We start from the raw sequence: 22026 nt of genomic DNA on the forward strand, positions 1-22026 counted from the left end.
TTCTCCCATGCTGAAAAGCAGGAGGTATATAATGATCATGCTGCCTATCCATCTGCTTGACCCTTCATCTGTTCCTCTACAGTTTCTCTACAATTCTTCTGAAACCACTGAATGGAATTTCGACGTAACTTGCACACATTTTCAACAGATGAAGTAGTATGCCACTACAATTTTTAATTTTCATCTGAATGACTTTTAGGATTTCCTGAAGGAAGACAATGACTTTGTCATAATCTGAATCCATTATATATATTTTAATGCAACTGTCACACACTCTTCATTAGATAATGCCATTGTGACCTTATACATGTATAATATATTTCCTTCTATTAAAATGATTTATGGGGTTTCCTGTATGATTTCTTGGCAGGGGAGCAGGGGTATCATTTAGTGAGCTTTGCTCAGTTTTTTTAATTAAAATTGAAAGTTTTTATTTGCTAATTTTTTTTTTTCATTTGATTTCATTATTTAACTTGTTCAAAAATATATTTCAATAGCAATAATTTATCCTAAAATATTATCAGCCATTTGTACTTATATATGACAACTTTGATCTGACAAAAAAATAAGACTTTCCTAAGATATCATAATTGGAACATATTCAAAAGGATAGAAACTTTGAGAGATAAAACATATTTGTTTTCGAGTACATATTGAAACATATATTCAGTACTGAATCTGAATTGCTTGCGTAACATGTATAGTTGTATTATATTTTTAATAGGGCTGAGAGGCTAGCCAGATTGTTACTAAAGTGATAAAGTTTCATAATTTTAACTGAATACCTATAGCAAAATGTTTATAGACAAGCCTTCTTTTGTAGGGAGGACAACTGAAGCTACTTCTATTTTTACCTATGAAGATGGCAAATCTTGGGCAGATTACAACCATCCAGATTTACCTTCTTTTGGAGAGGAATCAGATATTGTCTTCAGAGCTAGGGACGAAAGCACTGACCAGTACGAATCATGTCTTTACAAATATAGTACTACTAAAGATGATGCTGAAAACAATGAAGAGGAATCTCAATATACATACATAGGTAATGTAAGCCAACGTATACCCAATTCATTATGGTTGTTTGGGTATAATATTATGACCTCTCTGTTCAAAATAAAAATAAGGTATGTAGCAATGGGTTTGACTCTCTCTTTGGTATTCAAATAGAAGTAAGTAGTGATATCCAAGATGGCGACCTGTTTCTGTTGTGTTTTTTATTGTACATGTATGGCCATGGATAGTGAAATGTAAAAAAAAAAGTTAAAACAGAATTTTAGTACAATTTTTGCCCATTTAATGGAGCTAACTCATGACCTCAAGCCCCTGTATTTTATCACTATCCCATTCAGCCTGATTATAATTGATAGATTCAATGTTAGCCTTACAGTTCACTGGTTCAACATCTACAGTTATATCAAGATACATCCTGCAGAGCATTTTATCCCTTATAGCATAAGTAGATATAGTATTTCACTTCTAAATCATGATATTAATAAAATTAAGATTAATATACTAATTTTAACACTCTGGTAAAGCTTTCATGTACTGAGTACCAGTCTATTTAAAATTCAGACAGTGCCTATGTTAGTGATGATTCATTCTGTAGAAAAAAACAGTGAACAAATGATACTTTTTTAAGTCTACATATGCTATTTCTTCACATAACAATAATTCTCTCAGTATTCAAATCTGTATTTTTGAGAATAACCTACATTCATCTGCCACTCAAATCAACCAAATCAAACGAAGTCAAGAGCAATAACTCTTGCAATATATATATAGTTTTTTTGTCAAAAGTGCAACATCTGAATGACATCTGTGGTTATGTCAAGATACATCCTGTAGAGCATTTTATCCCTTAGTAAAATGGTTATATGGTTTATAACTGTTTTTGAATTAGAAGTGAATTTGTAGGGTTTTTGACATGGATGAATGACCTCCTGTCTGATTTTTGTGAAGAATGATACTTAAAAATAGAGATTAGTTATTAATTTTCACACTGATTTTCTGTTGGTTTCTCAGAGAATGAAGCCCCAACAATAGAAGGAGACCCTGAGGTCAATGCTGTAATAGGCACCCCTGTCACAATGACATTTCATGGAGCTGATGACAGCAGTATATTCACTTACAACATCATCCAAAAACCTAAAACTGGCAAAATAGATGTTCATATAGAAGATGACCTTGTGATTACTTGGACTCCTGAAAGTCTGGAAACTGAAAGAATTCTGTAAGGAAAAATTTTTGAAATAGCAAAATAATATTCAAAGTTACCATAGTTGAAAATCCTGAAGTATAAGTTAAAAAAATCATTTTCATACACAAAGAATAAATTTTCTTGGGAAAAAGGTCACTTTATCTTAAAATACTAGCATTCAGTATCAGTTTATTTGACATAATGTTACCTATTTTAATATTTTTAAATAAATAATTGAAATGGTTGTATGTTGAATACTTTTTAGTGTGACCACTGTAGATGATGCTGGATTAACTTCCGAGGCTGTAGAGGTCTCTATCACACTGTGTAGTGGTTGTAATAGACAGGGAGAGTGTAATTATAAGGACGTAAGAAGTGAGGAAAATCCTAACTTCAAAATAGCATCATGTGACTGTCATGTGGGTTATTCAGGTTAGCTATCAAAACTATATTCTCAATTATTGTATATGGAACTCCATTTTTGGGTATGATTATTTTGAAAGTGGCTCATTGGTTATGAACTATATAACTGATCAGTTAGGAGCTTAATGTTATGATGATATTGGCAACAATTTTAATGTACTGAATTATTTGTAATGTTTGTGAGTTGTGTCTTCTATTTTGAAAATTTATTTTTTCTTTTTAATTGCTTTGATTGATTCCATTAATTAAAGTATCAGGTAAAAACTTACATGGTACCTTTCACCAGAGTTAAGTATCATTCAAGTATTGATGAAGGATATATTATGTTTTATTTGTTTTCTGTAATATCTTTCTGATTTTCACCTGCTTTTGGTGATATTAAACATCATTTAATTTTAGACTAATCGTTGACCATTAGGCACAGACCATTTTATTCTCAAATGTAGCCTAGGATCTTATTTTAAGATAAAAACATTTTTCCCACAAGTGCAAAAATAATTTTTTTCACAAGCAGCCGGAGTAAAAAAATTTAATTTGAAAATTCGCATTGTTGATCAGGGAAGTTGTGAATCATATTTTTTTTCTGTCCATGGCTGCATAAAAAATTTATGAATAGTTCTATTATTTTCAAAATAATCCCAGCACCTTCAATATAAAAATGGTTGGTGCCTTATTTAGATCGGATAAGATCACTTTTACAGGTTTTCATTGTGAGGCTGATAAAGATGGCTGTGCTGACAACCTCTGTAGCCGAGAGTGTATAGACCTTCCACCTGAACAGGAAGTTAATTTCAAACGGGCATTCAACTGTACAGACTGTCTGTCTGAGAAATGTTTTGGTATGATGTACCTTAATGCATGATGTTATATATACAATGTATATGAAGTAAAACTTTGAGATATGTTTTTAAATGTTGATCTGTTGTTGGGCCCCATCCTTGGGATATCAATCTTTTAAATTACACACTAAATCTGAAATTTGCATTTTCAAAGCGGCATGTTTTGAAATCTGATGCCATTAACTATTTCAGCTGGTTTTATATCAAAAGTCACAATTTATTTAAAGATGACTCCTTGATTTGCGTTAAGTTAGGGTAGAAAGAATGAATTTAATTTCTAATTTTGTTTTGCTAGATTAAACATGTATATGGACAGTGAATAGGATAGAAATACATCAATGCAAAATTAATGTTTAAAACAAAATGAATATTTAGTACAAAATTATTAGTCACCGACGTAAAATGAACTGATACCAATGTAACATCGGTATAAAATTAACGAACATCATTACAATATAGCAGAGTCCGAGATAAAATTACCAGAGGATGATTTAATATTAATAAACATCAATGTAAAATTAACACTATGTGACCCATACATGAATGGTTAATAATCATGTAACACTAAAAGCCTATGAAACTGTACCATGTTCACCAACAATTGTGTAAATTTTTGTTGCCCATAACTATGTCAGTCTTTTTTTATATGTCTTTGGTAGCCTTTAACTGTAAACCTTGTAACACTATACATATAAGGGAAATGGAAATGTTAAATATGTCATAGAGACAACAACTCCATGTTGATGAAGTCAGTAATTATTTGTCACAGTGTTGGCAGCTTGAAGAAATAAAACTGGTTTGATATAGATTGAGAACTCTGTTCAAAAATGTAATTATTGTTCACATTTTACAAAAGTAGATTAATGTGACAATTAATATAGCAGGAATATATGAACACTTGACTGTATATAAAAAAAAAAACTTGTTATATATATGCATTGAGGGTGTTTTATATCTTTCTAGATGTAAATGAGTGTGAAGATCCTTCACTTAATGACTGCCCTGTTAACAGTGACTGTATTAACACTGAGGATGGATATACCTGTCGGTGTTTGGAGAGGTACAGAGGAGGAGATGGAGGATGTCTAGGTAAGTGGAGGATATGATTTGTCAGTTAAGGGGAGATAATGCCTGAGGATAAATTGAAACTTTGTGGTGAAGTATGGCAAATATACATATATATATAAATTTGTCTTATTTTTGTTTGCTGCTGTGTTAATATGTCAGCTTGTATCTGGTAACATTTGAGTTTTCTTTTAAAAAGTCTATGCTTCTCTTAATTCACAGACAATTTTTTGGGTATGAAATCAGAACGAAAACTTCTTGTTTGGTAATTATATACCTGAGCACACGCTTAACTTACCAAAAATAGACTGAATGTATAGTTTGCTAAAATTAAATAATCTTATGTCTCAATTATATAAACATACACTTATTTTTTACACAGATATAGATGAGTGTACAGAGAGGACAAGTGGCTGTGATCAGAACTGTGTCAACACTGATGGGAGTTTTACATGTAGCTGTGTATATGGTTTTGAACTTCTGGCTGATGGTAAAACTTGTAACCAAAGTAAGTATATCAACATTTTTATATGAATACTGGTCTATTCTTTCAATATTCCCAAAAAATTTAGGGCCTAAATCAAGGTCTTTGTGAGAAATTTTCTGAATTTCATTTGTAAAATAATAAGGAATTACAAACTAGATTTTGAATTATAATTAGGAATTTTATGCATGATTCAGAAAATTTGAATGGAAATCAAATCTACATTTGGAATTCTGAGGTAATTTTCAACTGAAGCTTTTAAATTCTATGAAAGTAGCATGGCATTCCAAATAACATTCTGAATGGATTCTGTATGTAGAAGATTAGTTAGAATGTAAGGTGTCAGTATACTGATAGCCAAGTAGCTTGGTCATTGTTATGTTTACTTTATTACAGCCATATTTGACGTGTGTGCCCTCCAGAGTCTGACATGTGAGTATGGATGTGACAACACCTCTGATGGAAGATGGAGGTGTATATGTCATGATGGTTACCAACTCAATAATGATAGCACCAAATGTATTAGTAAGTATTCAATGACTTGTTTAGATTAAGCCCTTTTGGAACTGATTATGACAAGTTTTAACGGGTGTAGATTTACCTGGTTTCAATCATGCTTCAAAAATGGCAGAACTATGGCGCATCTGAATTTTTTTTTTTACTGAAGCAGTCTTTGGATGCAGGATTTTACTCCAAAATTTATTATGTGGAGCTCCTTATGGAAACTTTTTGATCCACCTTTAGGAATATTCATGTTTGTCTTCAAATAAAACACTTCTCTACATATTGTGCCTTTAAATATTTCAGATATCAATGAATGTGAGCAGAATGTATGTACACAGAACTGTACTGATTCAGAAGGAAGTTATACATGTTCCTGTTTTACTGGGTACAAATTGACAGCTGATGGCACCACCTGTACAGGTATGAGGACTGATATAACACCTTTGGTCATATAAAATTAATTTTTAGACATTCATAGACCATTATAGACATGAGCCTTTCTCAGTCATTTCTATGCCTAATCAACATTTTTAGGGCATGTACATGATTGGTCTATGTGTCTGTCTGCTATGTTTTGGGGTTTTACTCTGCTTCAAATAATCATGAAACTTGCTAAAATATGAACATCTTAATACCAGCTTTAAAAATATAGAGCATGATAGTTTCTGAGTAAAAGTCTCCGAAGTGGACATAAGCATCTCCCCTTGAGCACCATTCCATTGACATATTTTTATGTTCAACATGAGATAGATGATTTTTAAGCTAAATTGTTAGGATATGTCATACTTGTTATATATTGAAAGGATAAGTCATATTTTAAGGATAAGTATAAGGATAAGTCACTACAGAAGTTTTATGGTCGTCATCATGAACTCGTGGATCGTTATGGTGTATCCATCAGCACCATGAAAACTGATTTATTCAATGGGTCATAGTTTTCCTTTCCTCGTTTGTCTGCCCTGAACTTGACTTTTTATGAGCAACTCGGCGGGTGTTTCTAGTAAAGCAGAGGACGCTTACCCTACTGGTGCACCTGGTCCATGCTCCTAGTTTTTAGTGGAGTCCGAGTTGCTCATTTACTTTTGTTACTTTGTATGTATGATTTTAGTTACTTTATGTTCTTTGTTGTGTATGTCTGTTTTCCATGGCTTGTCTTTGTCCCTGGAATACATTCTTTTGATTACCACTATAACCTTGGTTCCCTTGATTACTCTTTTATATATTGAAAGAATACATGTCAGAAAATATGGAATGGATTTTTTCCTTTTAATTCTTCTTTAGCCTGTCAAGCTCCAAACTATGGTGACAATTGTGCCCAGATATGTTCCTGTGGACCAGGTGCCATACGATGTGATCCCAGTCGAGGATGTGTTTGTAATAGTGCATGGACAGGACCTAACTGTGATCAGGATGTAAACGAATGTACTACTACTCCTGGTATCTGTGGTGCTGACAAGACTTGTGTCAATATACTTGGTGGATATGATTGTTTGTGTAGAAGTGGATATGAGAAGATGTCTGTTGATGATAGTGTACCTTGTAGAGGTATGTTTATCCTTCTATAATAAACATAAGATCTTCAATCGTAGTGAGTTGATCATGGAAATTTCTTTAGATGTGAGAAATATTATAATTGACATGCTAAAGTTGATTCTGTTTCTTTTAATTTTTCAAAATGAAAACTTAAGCATCATTTGGCAGAAATTCTAGAAATTGTCTCTCTCTGTGACATTGACAGTTGCTTTCTACCAATGAGATTTTATAAACAATGCAATACAATCACACATACAACAACCAATTACCCTCCTCTATTTCGGCCAATCAGTGCCTGAGAACATAAGAGTCGAGATCTACTTTACCAGTCAGGAGGTGTGAAAATCGATTTAAAATTTAGAAAATCTGCTGTCTTGAATTGATTTTATTCATTATATTTACAAGTTTTTGTTCTCTCTCTTGAGCTGGTACAGCAACAGACAAAGTAGTGACGATCACAACTATGATGATCTTTTTATCTCATATTGTCACTGATTATTGGCAATGATACTTTGGTTTCTATAGCTAGCTGAAATGTATTACTCAGGTAGGCTAAGAAAGGAAATAATTAACCTCTAAAGATCAAAGGAAACTGGCAAACATCAGGATGTATAATTATCTAATCCCCTGTATTTCTGAACTATTGTTTGTTTTGGTAATTAAGGTTTTGTTACTTTCTCTCTGTATTGCTGAAAATTTTTTTTAACAGTTTTACATGCTCCAAGGTTCGACACTAACAGTAGTCCGGTAATCCTTTGCTTAACCAATTTCTAGGAGGACTGCCTTGAAATAAAATTGGGTAGCCCTTTGGGCTATCTCAATTAGTTCTTAAAATTTCATTAGTCCTAAGAACGGGACCACAATATAATTTTAAGTACTACCTAATTATCAATTACATGGTCCTGTGGGCTACCTATCACGAAATGATAGTGTCAAACCCTGTGTTCATGTTTTAAATTTCTTTTCAGATATAAATGAGTGCAACAGTCCTACATCAAACAACTGCTCTACAACTACATCTACATGTAGCAATAGTGGTGGTGGTTATACATGTACATGTATTACAGGATACCAACAGAAAAATGCTTATGAATGTAAAGGTAACAATATCCCTTTTCTTTTCATAACTACACTTCTCAAAATTAAATTTGACACTCTACATGGTGGAAAATTGTGACTTCTCTGTAACTCTACTGTGTCTCAACATGAAATAAATCTGAGGTAAAAAGGTTTCATTTGAACTCTGTTTTGTTTGATTCATTTTTCTGTACACAATTAAAATCTAGCTTTTTTAACTCAAATGATTATAAAATTTGTAAAATTTTTATCTTTATTGGTTTTGCAGCAATAAGCTGCTCATGAACAATAACCTGATGTGAATATTTTCTTGTAGATATTGATGAATGCAGTACAGGAAATCATGATTGTGAACAGGGCTGTCGAAATACTATAGGCAGTTATAACTGTGAATGTTTATTTGGATTCAAGTTAAATCCAGATCGTAGATCTTGTAGTCTCAGTAAGTATGAGTATTCTGTATATGTATTCTGAGTGAGTATGTCTATAGTTATACCATAGGCTTGTTTATATTCGGTATCTGGTAGTTATAGACTATTGTAGTTTAGCTATCTAGTTTTTCAGTTAGATCTAAGCAAATAATATCTTTTTATACCCCCACTTAACAAGTGGGTGGTATATTGGAATCACCTTTTCTGTCCATCTGTCATTCTGTCTGTCCATTCAAATTCCATTGCAAATTATCTTGACTTAGAATGGATGGCTTTTAAATTTGCTATGTGGCTTTATAAAGATGGGCATACATTTTAATCCATTTTGGCTCCTGTCCAATATGAACTTCCTGGTGTTGGGATATACTTGGAATGACAATGTGTTACTTCATGTTCTGGTGATTATGAGAAAACATTTTTGTATGTCAAAGAAACTTTGTGGGAATATCATAAATATATTTTTAGTCAAACATATTCCTACATCACAAGTTTCTGTTAGAGCTTTTGAGAAGATCAACATTTCTCTATGACAGATTCTACATCTTTAAAATTCTTTGATAGTATCAGTCTAAAATTTGTTTAAAAATTTGCATATTGGTCTTTTGCAGTTTCTGATCCCTGTATTAAACTTAGTAACCTGACTTGTAGTTATGCCTGTAGATTGACTGATAGTACTGCAAAATGTTATTGTCAGGCAGGATATAAACTTCAGCCAGATAATCAAACTTGTACAGGTAAGCTTGGAGAAAACCTATTCACTTCTTGGATACATTATGCAGTCAAAAGTACAACATATGAAATTCATTTATGTGAATTGTGAAACAAATGATTAACATATGGATCCATCATTATATGATTATTGAAAAGTTTGAGTTGAAGTATTATTCAAAGAGTAATCAAGGGAACCAAGGTTATAGCGGTAATCAAAAGAATGTAATCCAGGGACAAAGACCAGACATGGAAAACAGACATACACAACAAAGAACACAAAGTAACCAAAACCACACACACAAAGCAACCAAAGTAAATGAGCAACTCGGTCCACCAAAAACCGGGAGCACGGATTATAAACATATGTTTATTTTTCATTTTTTTACGGACTAATGTTATCACAATAATAAGCCAATATTTACATATGACATGATGATCATTTATAAATTTTCATATGGCTACCATGTGAATTAAACATGATTATTAGATGTGACTCTTTAGTACTGTGGATATCAAAATTTGAATCAAATAAGAATAAATAAAATAAATAAATAAAAATTTAAAAGTAAAATATTTTACACTTGAAGTCTGGCCTTAACTCAGAGGAGTGTATGAGCAACATGTAGGGACATGCTTTGAAAAGCAGAGTAGTTGAACGATTCCTTGTAGATAATACTTTAGTCACCTTTGCATAGTTGCTTTTTTACAACATTTAAGGTTAAGGAATATCTACAATATATCCTTCATATTAATGCTATTGACGACTTTCACATTCACCATATAGATGAATCTGGTGGGGATTGGTTTTACACTAGACACATAAAGGATGTCTGATTTTAAGGCTACAGAAATAGCAATGTGGGAATATGTCTCTGAACATAAAATATCTGAAATGCTTCAATAATATATGTATAACTTAAATTTTTTATAGTGTTTGAATAACGTTTTGTTCCCTTGGCTCCCATTGCAATGCCATCTGATCTTATGCCTTTTGACCCAAGATGACTTTGATATAATTGAGGAACTCAAAGTCCTTAAACCACTAAATTGATTCCATCATGAAATGTTTTACAATATTTATCTGAAATTTTGTTTATCCAATTATAGATATCAATGAATGTATAGATGATGATTTAAATCTTTGTACTGACAAGAGCACTTGTGTAGACATTGTGGGGAGTTTCCAGTGTAGTTGTCATGTAGGAACATGCCTAGAAAATGATCAAAGAACATGTACCAGTAAGTTTCAAAGAAGGTTTTCTACATGACATAAGTGATATTGTTTTAAATGTAGAGCATCAATACTGCACAATATAAAAGACATTTGACCTTTTCTAAGGTCAACCCACACTCAAGATAGGGGGATACATGAATATGTTTTTAATTTGCTGTTGAATTTTAAATTGATTTTAGAAATTAAACAAAAATACCATTCAAATACAAATGTATGTGATATGTATCAAATAGTTGTTCATGTGTGTAATGGATGCAAGATCTATAACAATGTGAAGGAATTTAAATACATGTAATATGTAGTTCGGTATGGTTGCCTGAATATGAAAGTCAGTTATTCTGTAGGATTTGAAACAGATTTTGAGTAGAGTATATATAACTTTCAAATTCATCTTTTTTATTATAGTGTGTGATCAGTTCCATTGGGGTATGAACTGCAAAACTGAGTGTAACTGTGGTGCTGGAGCAGAGAGATGTAACCCTGTAACAGGCTGTGTGTGTAAATCTGGTTGGCAAGGAACCAGATGTGATGCTGACATAAATGAATGTAACAATGTAAACGACCCATGTGACACAGCAGCCAATGAACAGTGTGTCAACACACCTGGTTCTTACCAATGCAAGTGTGTCACAGGGTACCAGAATGTATCTGGGAGTTGTCATAGTAAGTTGCTATAAAAATGTGTGCACAAAGCCTACTTAAAAAAGCCATCTTTAATGATTAATTTAAGTTTCGCTTAAGCTTTTGATATAGTAAAAAAATATTAATTGTATATTCTTTGTCTCCCAGTTCTTGTCTAAGTGAATTGAATGTGACAACATCCTAAACACGTTGTAACTTAATTGCTTGACAAAATTCCTCTTGAGACCTGCTATGGAATATTTCTGAAATTTGGTGAGACCATTTTACACCATATGTATTTGATCATGTCTTACTGCCATTTTTGAAACAAACTTTGCTAGTGTCAGTGGACCATATGGTTATTGGTAGCAATTGCATTAGTTGCCTTTTCATTATACAGTAACTGAACCGATCCAAGCAACAAAAATTGCAATTGGTCATCGATCACCGATCAGTTTCCGGTCAGTCATTGATCCATCAAACTGATCTATTAAACTGGTGATTGCATCACGTGACCACAGAGCAGTTGATATATTTTACGGTTTTTGTTTTTTTCTTTGTCAATTTTCACATATTTACATAATGTAATAGATTTAAACATCAGTTTATACTTTTATTTTACATTTGTTTTATTTTAAACAGATCTTACGTCATTTTACATAATAAAACTGCAATCAAATCGGTCACCAGTCATTGGTCATTGATCCATCAGCGATCAATCAGTCAATGGTCATCGATCTGTCAAAGCGTTGCCGGATCGGTTCAAGGACTGTACCCCCACTTGCAAAGTGGGGTTGCCTGTCCTTCCTTCTGTTATGCAGAGGGATACCTATCTCTAATCCGTTACTTCTCCTTCATCATTGAATGGAATTTGATGAAACTTTCACATAATCTTTGTTTCATATTCTCGTCGTGCACCTGGATCCTATTCTAGATTTTTATCCAAATCAATTTGAAAGTTTCTCAGTGCCAAATATAGACTTAGTTATTTATGAATATGGAGACATTCGGATACCCATCTCTTACAGTTATTTATGAATATGGAGACATTCAGATATCCATCTCTTATCTGTATCTACTTCTACATCACTGAATGGAATTTAGTGAAACTTTAACAGAATCTTTGTTACATTTTCACATTGTGCACCTCCTACTTGAGATAAAAGGTGCATGTTATCAAATCAGGGAATGGGGGTATCAAGTTAGCTAGCATTGCTCAAAGTTTTTTTAGTAATTTTAACTATGAAATTTAAACATTTTTTAAAGATATAAATGAGTGTTTAGACAAACCATGTGACCAGGTGTGTACAGATAATATTGGAAGCTTTACCTGTAGCTGTAGAGATGGATTTAAACTTGATACGAATGCAAAATGCCAAGGTAAAGTTTTTGTTCTCAAATTTTTAATATTTACTTATCTCTTGGTTATTTTCGTGCTATTTATTATATTATATTGGCATGCATTGTACATTTTTTTGGCTATTTTAGAATGGAAGACATGTTCTTAGTTTTGATATAAACAAATAAATTGTTGGTTATGATTCATCATAAAGCCCACTCAAGGTCAGTTTATCATTTGTAAAAAACATTTTTCATTGGTCATTGGTCATTTTTCAAGTATGAGTACTTTGAAAGTTTCGTGGATTTTATTTTGGTTTCATCATGGTAAAATTCATTTGTTTGTTTATTAGTATGTATCAAACAATACAGACAATTCTATGACACATAGTTCATGTCCATTATGTTATATACCATTCTCATTTTGATATGAATTGAAAAAAAAAATTGTGATATTTTAGATGTAAATGAATGTGACTCGGGTACCTTGAATCACTGTAGCCAGATATGTCTAAATACCATAGGAAGTTATAAATGTTCCTGTAAAGATGGGTACACCTTAAGTCTGACTGATCACAGAATGTGTAATGGTAGGCCTAAATATAATAATGTGAAATTGTCCAAGAGTATGAAGCCTTGTTCAATAATCCATTTTGCATTTTATTCGGAAAATATTAAAATTGGAGTGTATATATTAAAGAGTTTCTCTATTCACCTGACTAGCCATGTCCCTTTACATGTTTTAGGGTATTATATCTATAGTTACGTCATTTATATTCTGATTTTTTTACTGATTCAAAGGGAGATTATTCAAATTTCAAAGATTTTAAACTGTACTTTATAAGGATGGTATGTTGCAGGAGTACGGATGACAAGTTGCCCTTTCTGGTTGGAAATGGCCCCTTCATCTAAAAGAAAAATATATGGTTTCTCAACAAATTGCCCCATTAAATTGTGAATATTTTTGAAAAATTCGATAAATGGACCCATCTCAAAATTTCCATTCCATAACCGCTGAAGATTGAAACCAGTTTACTTTTACTAGTAGGGTCTACTGTTTTTTTAAGTGTATGAAGTAAAAAATTTCAACAAGACATACAATTAATCATTTTAGTTTCAACTAGACAAGTTTCTATATAATTCCAAACTTGAAACTGTTTGTAACTAGTAATATTTTGCATGATTTGTTATTTGTAAATACAGAATAAAAGCAGTGTTGAAGTTGAGATAGAGATTTTATAGTGAGCTAGAAGGGCAAAGATGATATGTTAGGTTGAGATGTTGAAAACTGACATTATGAACAGTTTTAATGTGCTACATGATAGTGGATTTAACATAGCCATTTCATAGAATTTGCCTGTGCATCTTGGTATCATGGCATCTCTGCAGAAAATATCAGGCAGTGAGCATAATACAAAACTGAAAATAATGCCAGTTAGTCATAATCACAGAACACCTTGTATTGTTCTAAGTGGGTGTATTTGCCTATTGTAAGTGTCAGAGTGTATTTACCTATTGTAAGTGACTATTTTTTATTTAATTTTTAGTGAAAACAGAATGTGATACTTTAAATTGTTTATCACCTGGAACTTGTACTATAAGAGCTAATGGTGAAGAGTATTGTATGTGTCCAATGGGATACAATTTGATGATGACTGGTGTGGGCACTGGCATATGTGAGAGTAAGTTTAATTAATCTATAGATAGTTGTGATTTATCATTAAAGTGACAATAGGTTCTTACACAAGTCTCTATTGAAGATCTGGGATTTTTTCCACAATTTGCATAAAATATGTGTCGTATTAATGGCGCTGATTAACCATATGCTTTTAACAGTGATCACCCTGAAATTTCCTTTATATAGTAATTATTTTTTTAGTTTTTGTATAATATGTATATATAAACAAATATTGTCATACAAAGATGTGGACCTGTGTACAAAAAGTTGGATTAATTTATTCATTAACCCTCTGAACTTTACTGGACTACTTTTACTTTGCATGTTGCTATTTTAACCATAACAGACATGGTTGCTTGCACCTATCTGTCACAGGCTGTCTTTCATAAAAAAAAAAAAGCAATGAAAAGAGAAGAAATTTTCTTTCTGACATTGTAGTTCCAAAGTCAAAATTCATCATAATTCAATATTATACTTTGTATTCATCAAGATACACTTTTTTTTAGTTATTTGTATGTGCATTTTTTTCATAGAGTAAAAATCATCATGACAAAGAAATGCATTGTACATGGCCAAATGTGCCACTAATGATAACCTTATGGTGCTCGATTCATGTGATAATATGATAATTTACATATGATAGTCATATGATTATCATATGATTGTTATATGTTTATTTTGGCTTTGAAACATATGAAAATCGTATGTTAACCATATGTTACAATCCATATAATTTTCATGTGTTTCACTTTCTTCTGTTGTTTTGCAGGTACAAAAAGGTAAAATTTTGGTTACACCATGTTATAAACCACACTTAGAGGAGGCAGTAGCTTAAATTGTGTACCACCTGTCTTAACTAAAAAAAACTCCAGTCAGTAAGGTTTTACTCTCTTTATTTGACCATTGCAATTTCAGATATTGATGAATGTCTGCTAGAACCATGTAATGATGAATGTACAGATCTATCTCCAGGATATAATTGTTCCTGTATTACTCTTGGAACAAGACTGGATGCAGACCAGAAAACTTGTATAGGTATTTAGATCTTGGCATTCTATAGAAACTGTCTGTAAGAATTATGTATGTCAAAAATTGTTTTAATGAACGGGGTAAAGAGGTATAACATTCATATATCCTTTACAATGCTCTTATTGAGCACAGTCTAATTTTCTTAATGTATGATTTTGAATTTATATTTTGGTAACTTATATAGTATTTTACGAAATCAATACTAACTTAATACTACTTATGTTTGCTGATCATTGGTCATTTTTTTTGGGTTAATTATTTTTTGTATTATGTAATAATAATTGTTGAATATGAATCACATACATGAAGATAGTATAAACATTTGGTATCAGATTTTTTGTTTCTGGAGATTTTAAAATATGTTTAGGGTCACTATGGAAGCACATCAAAAACATGAATAACATATGCTACCAATCATGAGAAAAAATATATGTGGCATTTTTTTCAGTACTAATGAGCAATTTTGAAGATTTAAATGTTTACATACACCATTTCACATAAAGCAAACCATCTTCTTGCATGGTTTACAAAATTTGATACTTTTCAGAATGTGAAGAAGGTACCTGGGGACTTAATTGTGTACAGACTTGTACCTGTTTTAAACCCAATACACATTCTTGTAGTAAGATAGATGGATCATGTGACTGTAAGACTGGTTGGTATGGTTATGATTGTACTGAGGATGTAAATGAGTGTACTACTAATTCATCAATCTGTCCTGTTAACTCACAGTGTCAGAACACCAATGGATCTTTTGTCTGTGTTTGTAATGATGGATACATCATTTCCACTGATGGCTGTATAGGTGTGTACTTCAAGTTATTTTTCTGTTTATATATAACCAGGGGCGGATCCAGGATTTGAGTTTTTTTTTGTTTTTTGTTTTTTTGGGGTGGGGGGGGATTAATTGAATTAAATGCCATGCAAAGCAAGGCAAAAAATATTATGGGGTGAAACTTGTGGTATAAATTTTTTTCTTACCGATTGAGATGGGGCATATGCCCGGCACCCCAGTCCTTGGATCCGCGCCTGATAACCATGCCCTTATACATGTTATAAACATTATCCCAAATTCATATTGGATGCCACTGAGGCTTAATTCTACCATAGTTGATGTGGAATGCTTAAACCATTGTAGTAGTCTTGTTATGGCAAGTCATGATTTATTGTTCTAATTTGATTTAGAATATCTCTTTTTATCAATTAAATTATGGATCTTATTCTTATTAACATAGAGCAAAAAGAGCTGTAATTGTCATTCAGTGAGAAATTACTTCATGTTCAAGGCTTTATTTTACCTTCTTTTTCTGTTTAACAGACTAGTAGTATTCCAGGTAGCTGAAAATACCCAGTAATTTAAAAAAGAAAAAAAAAAGAAGTTTTCTGTTTAACAATATTTGTTTCATTAAAGCTTGTGGATCTAACACATGGGGAGCTAACTGTGCCCAGACATGTGAGTGTGATGCAATGTGTACTCAGACCTGTAACCATGTTGATGGTACTTGTACATGTTGGACTGGATTTAAAGGGGAACATTGTACTATTGATATTGACGAGTGTGCTGAGAATTTCACAATCTGTCACGGAACTCCACATTCAGAGTGTCGAAATCTTAAAGGTAGTTACATCTGTGATTGTGTACCAGGCTACCAGAAAATGGCTGATGGAAGTTGTGAAGGTAATTATTCATCAGCTGACTAATATATGAGAGAAAGGATCCTACAAGGTTAGGAATATTTTTTTCTAAATACTTTTGACAACCTTAAAATGCTTACACTCAACAAGTTTTAGTTAAATTAGAAGCTTATGGCTTTCATAATACTTTACACAGATGGTTTTAGAGTTATTTAATTAATAGAAATCAATGTGTTTTCATAGGAAACTCTAGATTGTCAACTTTTCACACCAATGCAGGAGTTCGTCAGGGATCAGTTTTAGGGCCGTTGTTGTTCCTATTATATGTCAAGGCTGTTTGCAGACAACACATTCCTCTCATATTCATCCTATCATCCTCGTACTATTGAAGATATTTTGAATTTCGATTTGGAAACTTTAGATTTGTGGTCTCGTAAATGGTTGGTGAAATTCAATTCTCAGAAGACAAAAGTACTGTTTACTACTAATAATGATATAGATGAAAATGATATCAGCTTATTATTTAAAGATGAAAGAGTACAATTTGTTTCATCGCGTAAGTATCTAGGCATTACTTTTGACAGCAATGGTAAATTTCACACACACATTCTTAATATTGCTCAGTCTGTTGGTAGAAAATTATGGCTGATGAAGAAGCTTAAATATGTGTTGAGTCAAAATAATTTGGCTCATATATATTTGATGTTTATTTAACCTGTAATGGAGTATGCTTGTGTGATTTGGGATTTTTGTACAGAGCTAGAATCTGATATTTTAGAAAAATTACAATTAGAAGCTGGCAGGATAGTAACAGATTTTCCCCTGTTTTCCAGCAGGGAATCTTTTTACTTTGAAACTGCTTGGAAAAGGTTAGTTGATAGGTCAAAACATCGACACTTCAACCTTTTCAATTCTATGCATAATAATACTGCCCCAGAATATCTTATTGATCTATTACCCCCATTAGTAAGTGAAGTAACACAATATAACCTGCAAAACAATGATTACTATGTTGTACAACAGCACTGTTTGGCTAAGCACTAGTAAATCATTCTTTTTTAACACAATCTGAGATAGAAACTTTCTCAATTCTGATGTAAGACAATCCAGAAGTTTAGACATTTTCAAAGGGCGAGTCAAACAACCTATTCCAAAACCTCCCATTTGTTATAATTATGGGATGAGGAAGATAAATATAATCCATACGAGACTTAGAAATATATGTAGTTCGTTAAATGCTGATCATGATCTTCATTGGTTCAATTTAATCAACGACCTGTCTTGTAGCTGTTGAAGATTCTATTCATTTCTTTATGGAATGTGAAAATCACACAATTCATACATGAACATTGTTTGCCCAGATTAATCAATATGACATTTTGATTGAATTGATATTAGCTGGTAATGAAAATTTAACTGTAAATCAAAATGTTTTTATTTTCTCATGTATTCATTCATATATCAAAAATACGAACCGGTTTTCATGATAAAAAAAAAAACAAACAACACGTCTCTCCCTCCATGCAGTCACCTTGTAAATATTGTATGTTTATTATGATCAAGGAATGGTCTGATTTTTGTTGTAGTTTATATATATGTAATTGTCGTCATTATGTATACCACTATAATCATTGTTTATACCGGGAGGGGACCTCGATAATGTTGTATAATTTATGTCCAATCCCTTTGCTGTTATTTTAGCAAATAAACATGTTTAAATTAAACTAACAAGTTGGAGAGATATATATAGTGATCCTCAGTCTATTCCTTTATCCATGACATTTTGGGTTTATTTTTAGATCTGCTTACTGGGTAACCAAATCTGTTTTAAACTTACCACTATCTTTGGGCATCTTATATATAAACAAATTGGACACTGTTATATCGTTGATGTTTATTGGTCTGCAGTCCATGATACAAATATTTCCAAAACTAAACACATTATGATGAAGGATTAATGTTTTATTTGGACTGGGAAAATTGATCAGAAATTATATTATATGGCTTGTTTTTTTTTTTTAAATTTTTGACCAATTTAGGATTGCATAACCAACTTTCATAGGAGGTCATGATGCATTTAGTAAAATTTTGGTTGTATCACATAACTGAATAAAAAACTGAAAGCAATCCCTACATTTTTATTTTATACCCCATCACAGGAAGTAGAGAGGTATTATGATACCCACTAAAAGTTGTTTGTCCATCTTTCTTTTTGTTCCTTGACAGTTCCCATATGATTACTTTTGAAGATATTAAAGGATCTTCTTTAAACTTTGTATAGATGTTGAGTATCATAAAATACAGATCAAAGTAGAATTTTAGTTAGATTAGATTATTTACATAAAAGTTATGGTAATCTTATGTATTTTACCCCAAAAATTGTTTGCAAGATGGTTATCATTTAATGTGAAATTAGATGTCCTTTTTTATACAGAAAATATCTTTTGTTTCTTAAATTGACCATTCTCTTTTTTTATTTCAGCATGTGAGAATGGTAACTATGGACCAAGCTGTAGTTTAATTACTGATTCTATCATAGCCAACACCATAGAATGTGACAACGTCAATGGAACGTGTACATGTAAACCAGGCTGGACTGGGGATAGATGTGATGTCAATGTTAATGAATGTACCAATACCTCAATATGTGACAGAATAGAACATTCTACCTGTCGAGATACTCCTGGTTCCTACCTCTGTGTCTGTGATTTAGGGTACCAGAAATACACCAACTCCATATGTGACAGTAAGTTTTTATTAGTTTGTTTTTCCATCGTTATGATCATATAATTTTTGGAAGGATGATATATTATTCAGTGTATCTTATTTTAGGATTATATGTTGAGGGTTTGAATTTGTAATTTCAGGTTATGCTGATATGGTTCTGATACATCAGTAAGTGCAGATTATTTATTGTGCTGCATTGAATCTGTAGTTCAAATATTATTGCTTTTGCTTTGATACTTGTTTTGTTTGTGTGCCTCTTTCTTGCTGAAAATGTTTTTCTGTTTTATTTTGTTTTTGGTGTTTTCTTTTGTTTTATTATTCTTTATTACTTGTATCTCAAAATGCAAAGCTTCATTTCAATCATAAAGTTTTAATTATGAAATACACTATGATATGATGCAGTTATATTGTCAACTGTTGTTATTCTTAGGCTGAAAAAAATAATAGTCTTGTTTCCTGCTACCAGGAAGAAAAAATAGGGTAAGTAGGTAGGGAAATAATTATTTTTCAAGAATATTTAATATTGAGTTAATGGAGAAACAATCTAGACTTTGACAGTGCTTGAGCCAAAATGGCCATAAAATGCTTAGTGTAGGCACAAAAAATCTATGATTGGAAGGCTAGCAGGAAACAGACATTTTATTTTTTTGCCATATCTTAGTGACAATATTGTTAGCAACTTATTGCACTAGTAACTTCCGTACTTTACATTCCCATTTGATTTACATGTTGATATATTACTACACCACATTATGATGCTGATCTGTGCCGTAAAACCATCAATTCTAGCTTCATACGTTATCAAAATGTTCCTCCTGAATGTAATATTACTCAGTCTCTGAATCAGACGCAGGGGCTCATTACAATTGACTATAAAGGTCATATACATTATTAGGGCCTGACATCTGTATATAGTAATTTGTATATGTTTAATCTGATTCCTAATCTGGTTCACTGCATGGTTAATATCACAAGCGAACAAAAAATTGCGAAAAATTTGAGAGAAACTTGTGGAATGAAAACATTACCCTCACTTCCTGGAAACCTGTTGTTTTGATTGAGAAACATTACTGTCATCAGGGTTACGAATAAGTAATCATATCAAGATTCTAGTGGAAGTCACCTGATTTTAGAGCTTATCGCATTTGTGCCATTTCGGATGTTGAAAGCAAGCCAAAATCAGTGGCATATAATATTTGATGATTAGTGATGTTGAAGACTTCAGTTTTTGATTTTTTTCTTGGAATGTTATATGTGTGTATATGAATTTCGTTATATCTTAATATCTGTTTTTACTTCATGAAAGGCACTGTTGAAATGACTTTAATGACTTTAGAAAAAAACTTTATATTTTATGTAGTGCAAAGGCTATGGGTATCTTCTGTAAATCCTATGATTAGCCAACATCTTCTGTAAGATGGTGCAAGTCTTTGCATAAAGTTAATATTAGTCTCTCTGCCATGCAGTTATCTCCCTTTGACCAATGAACCTTTCCCGCAATCATATCTTATGTTATTATGTGAAATAAATGTATCATGACTGAATCGCTATGTATGGTTGTGTTGTTAGGCATTACATGTATTTATTATTTTCGTAAAGTTCTTCATTGGCCCTTTAAATTGAAAAGGGAAATAGATAAGATTAGTTTGGATAGTTATGACTTGAATAGTATTCTGCTTTAAGTTAATATAAGTCTTTTTGCTATGCAGTTATTTATTCCCTTTGCTCTTCATTGACCCTTTAAATTGAAAATGATCCTAATCATGATAATATTATTATTGTTTTATTTATAGATATTGATGAGTGTAACCTTGGTACTGACAACTGTGTTATCAATGCTACATGCTATGATACAGATGGGAGCTTTGATTGTGTCTGTGATTCAGGATTTGTTGGTGAAGGGGACACAGAATGTACCTGTAAGTATTCCCAAAAAGCAGAAAAGTCACAAAACTAGTTAATTTTTATCAAAGTATGACCATACTATTGTAAACTTTGAGTCAGTAGCATGATTTTTTACTTAGTTACTATTAATAACTTCATTAATATTTTTGTCTTTTGAAAATTGTTTGCATGATAATATTCGGACATTTGTATTTTTAGCACAGACTGAAGCAAAACCAGACTTGCTTACAGGTACTTACTTTTGATAAAGACTAATAGAAATTTTATATTTTCAAGGTTGTTTACATTTCTACAAACATGTGCTACTCAAATTTACAATGCTTTTATCATTTCTGCACAATTTGATATTCATAGATTGGAATAAAATAATTTTTGGATTGGTATTTTTTGTCAAGGGCAGTGCAACTGTAGGAAAAAGTGGTATACACAATTTTAGTTTGAAAAAACCATTTGACAGTTCCAGAATACCTATGATATTAAGTACATTTAAGAAATGTGAAGATGAAGTCATGGTACAGTTGTGTTGGCGTATCAGCCATCTCATATAATGTACTTATGCTAATCTTATACATATATGAATTCATTCAATTTACAA

General features: G+C 32.0%; 1 protein-coding gene across 1 annotated transcript in view; it reads left to right on the forward strand.

Annotated features, from left to right (window-relative positions):
* LOC148611781 (uncharacterized) overlaps positions 1–22026 on the forward strand; it is a 43680-nt gene that overhangs the window by 11810 nt on the left and 9844 nt on the right. The window contains exons 10-32 of the mRNA XM_088595326.1: positions 824–1042; positions 2023–2230; positions 2463–2629; positions 3322–3459; positions 4423–4548; positions 4907–5032; positions 5405–5533; positions 5816–5932; positions 6794–7057; positions 8014–8145; positions 8439–8564; positions 9162–9287; positions 10372–10503; positions 10904–11161; positions 12386–12499; positions 12919–13047; positions 14005–14139; positions 15051–15170; positions 15712–15969; positions 16576–16842; positions 19282–19545; positions 21320–21445; positions 21630–21662. Of these exons, the coding sequence (XP_088451452.1) occupies positions 824–1042; positions 2023–2230; positions 2463–2629; positions 3322–3459; positions 4423–4548; positions 4907–5032; positions 5405–5533; positions 5816–5932; positions 6794–7057; positions 8014–8145; positions 8439–8564; positions 9162–9287; positions 10372–10503; positions 10904–11161; positions 12386–12499; positions 12919–13047; positions 14005–14139; positions 15051–15170; positions 15712–15969; positions 16576–16842; positions 19282–19545; positions 21320–21445; positions 21630–21662 (3714 nt within the window). The remainder of the gene's footprint in view (positions 1–823; positions 1043–2022; positions 2231–2462; positions 2630–3321; positions 3460–4422; positions 4549–4906; positions 5033–5404; positions 5534–5815; positions 5933–6793; positions 7058–8013; positions 8146–8438; positions 8565–9161; positions 9288–10371; positions 10504–10903; positions 11162–12385; positions 12500–12918; positions 13048–14004; positions 14140–15050; positions 15171–15711; positions 15970–16575; positions 16843–19281; positions 19546–21319; positions 21446–21629; positions 21663–22026) is intronic.

Source organism: Perna viridis, chromosome 7, assembly GCF_037379345.1.
Source record: "Perna viridis isolate PV_CMFRI_1.1 ecotype Kerala chromosome 7, ASM3737934v1, whole genome shotgun sequence".
NCBI classification, from domain to species: domain Eukaryota; kingdom Metazoa; phylum Mollusca; class Bivalvia; order Mytilida; family Mytilidae; genus Perna; species Perna viridis.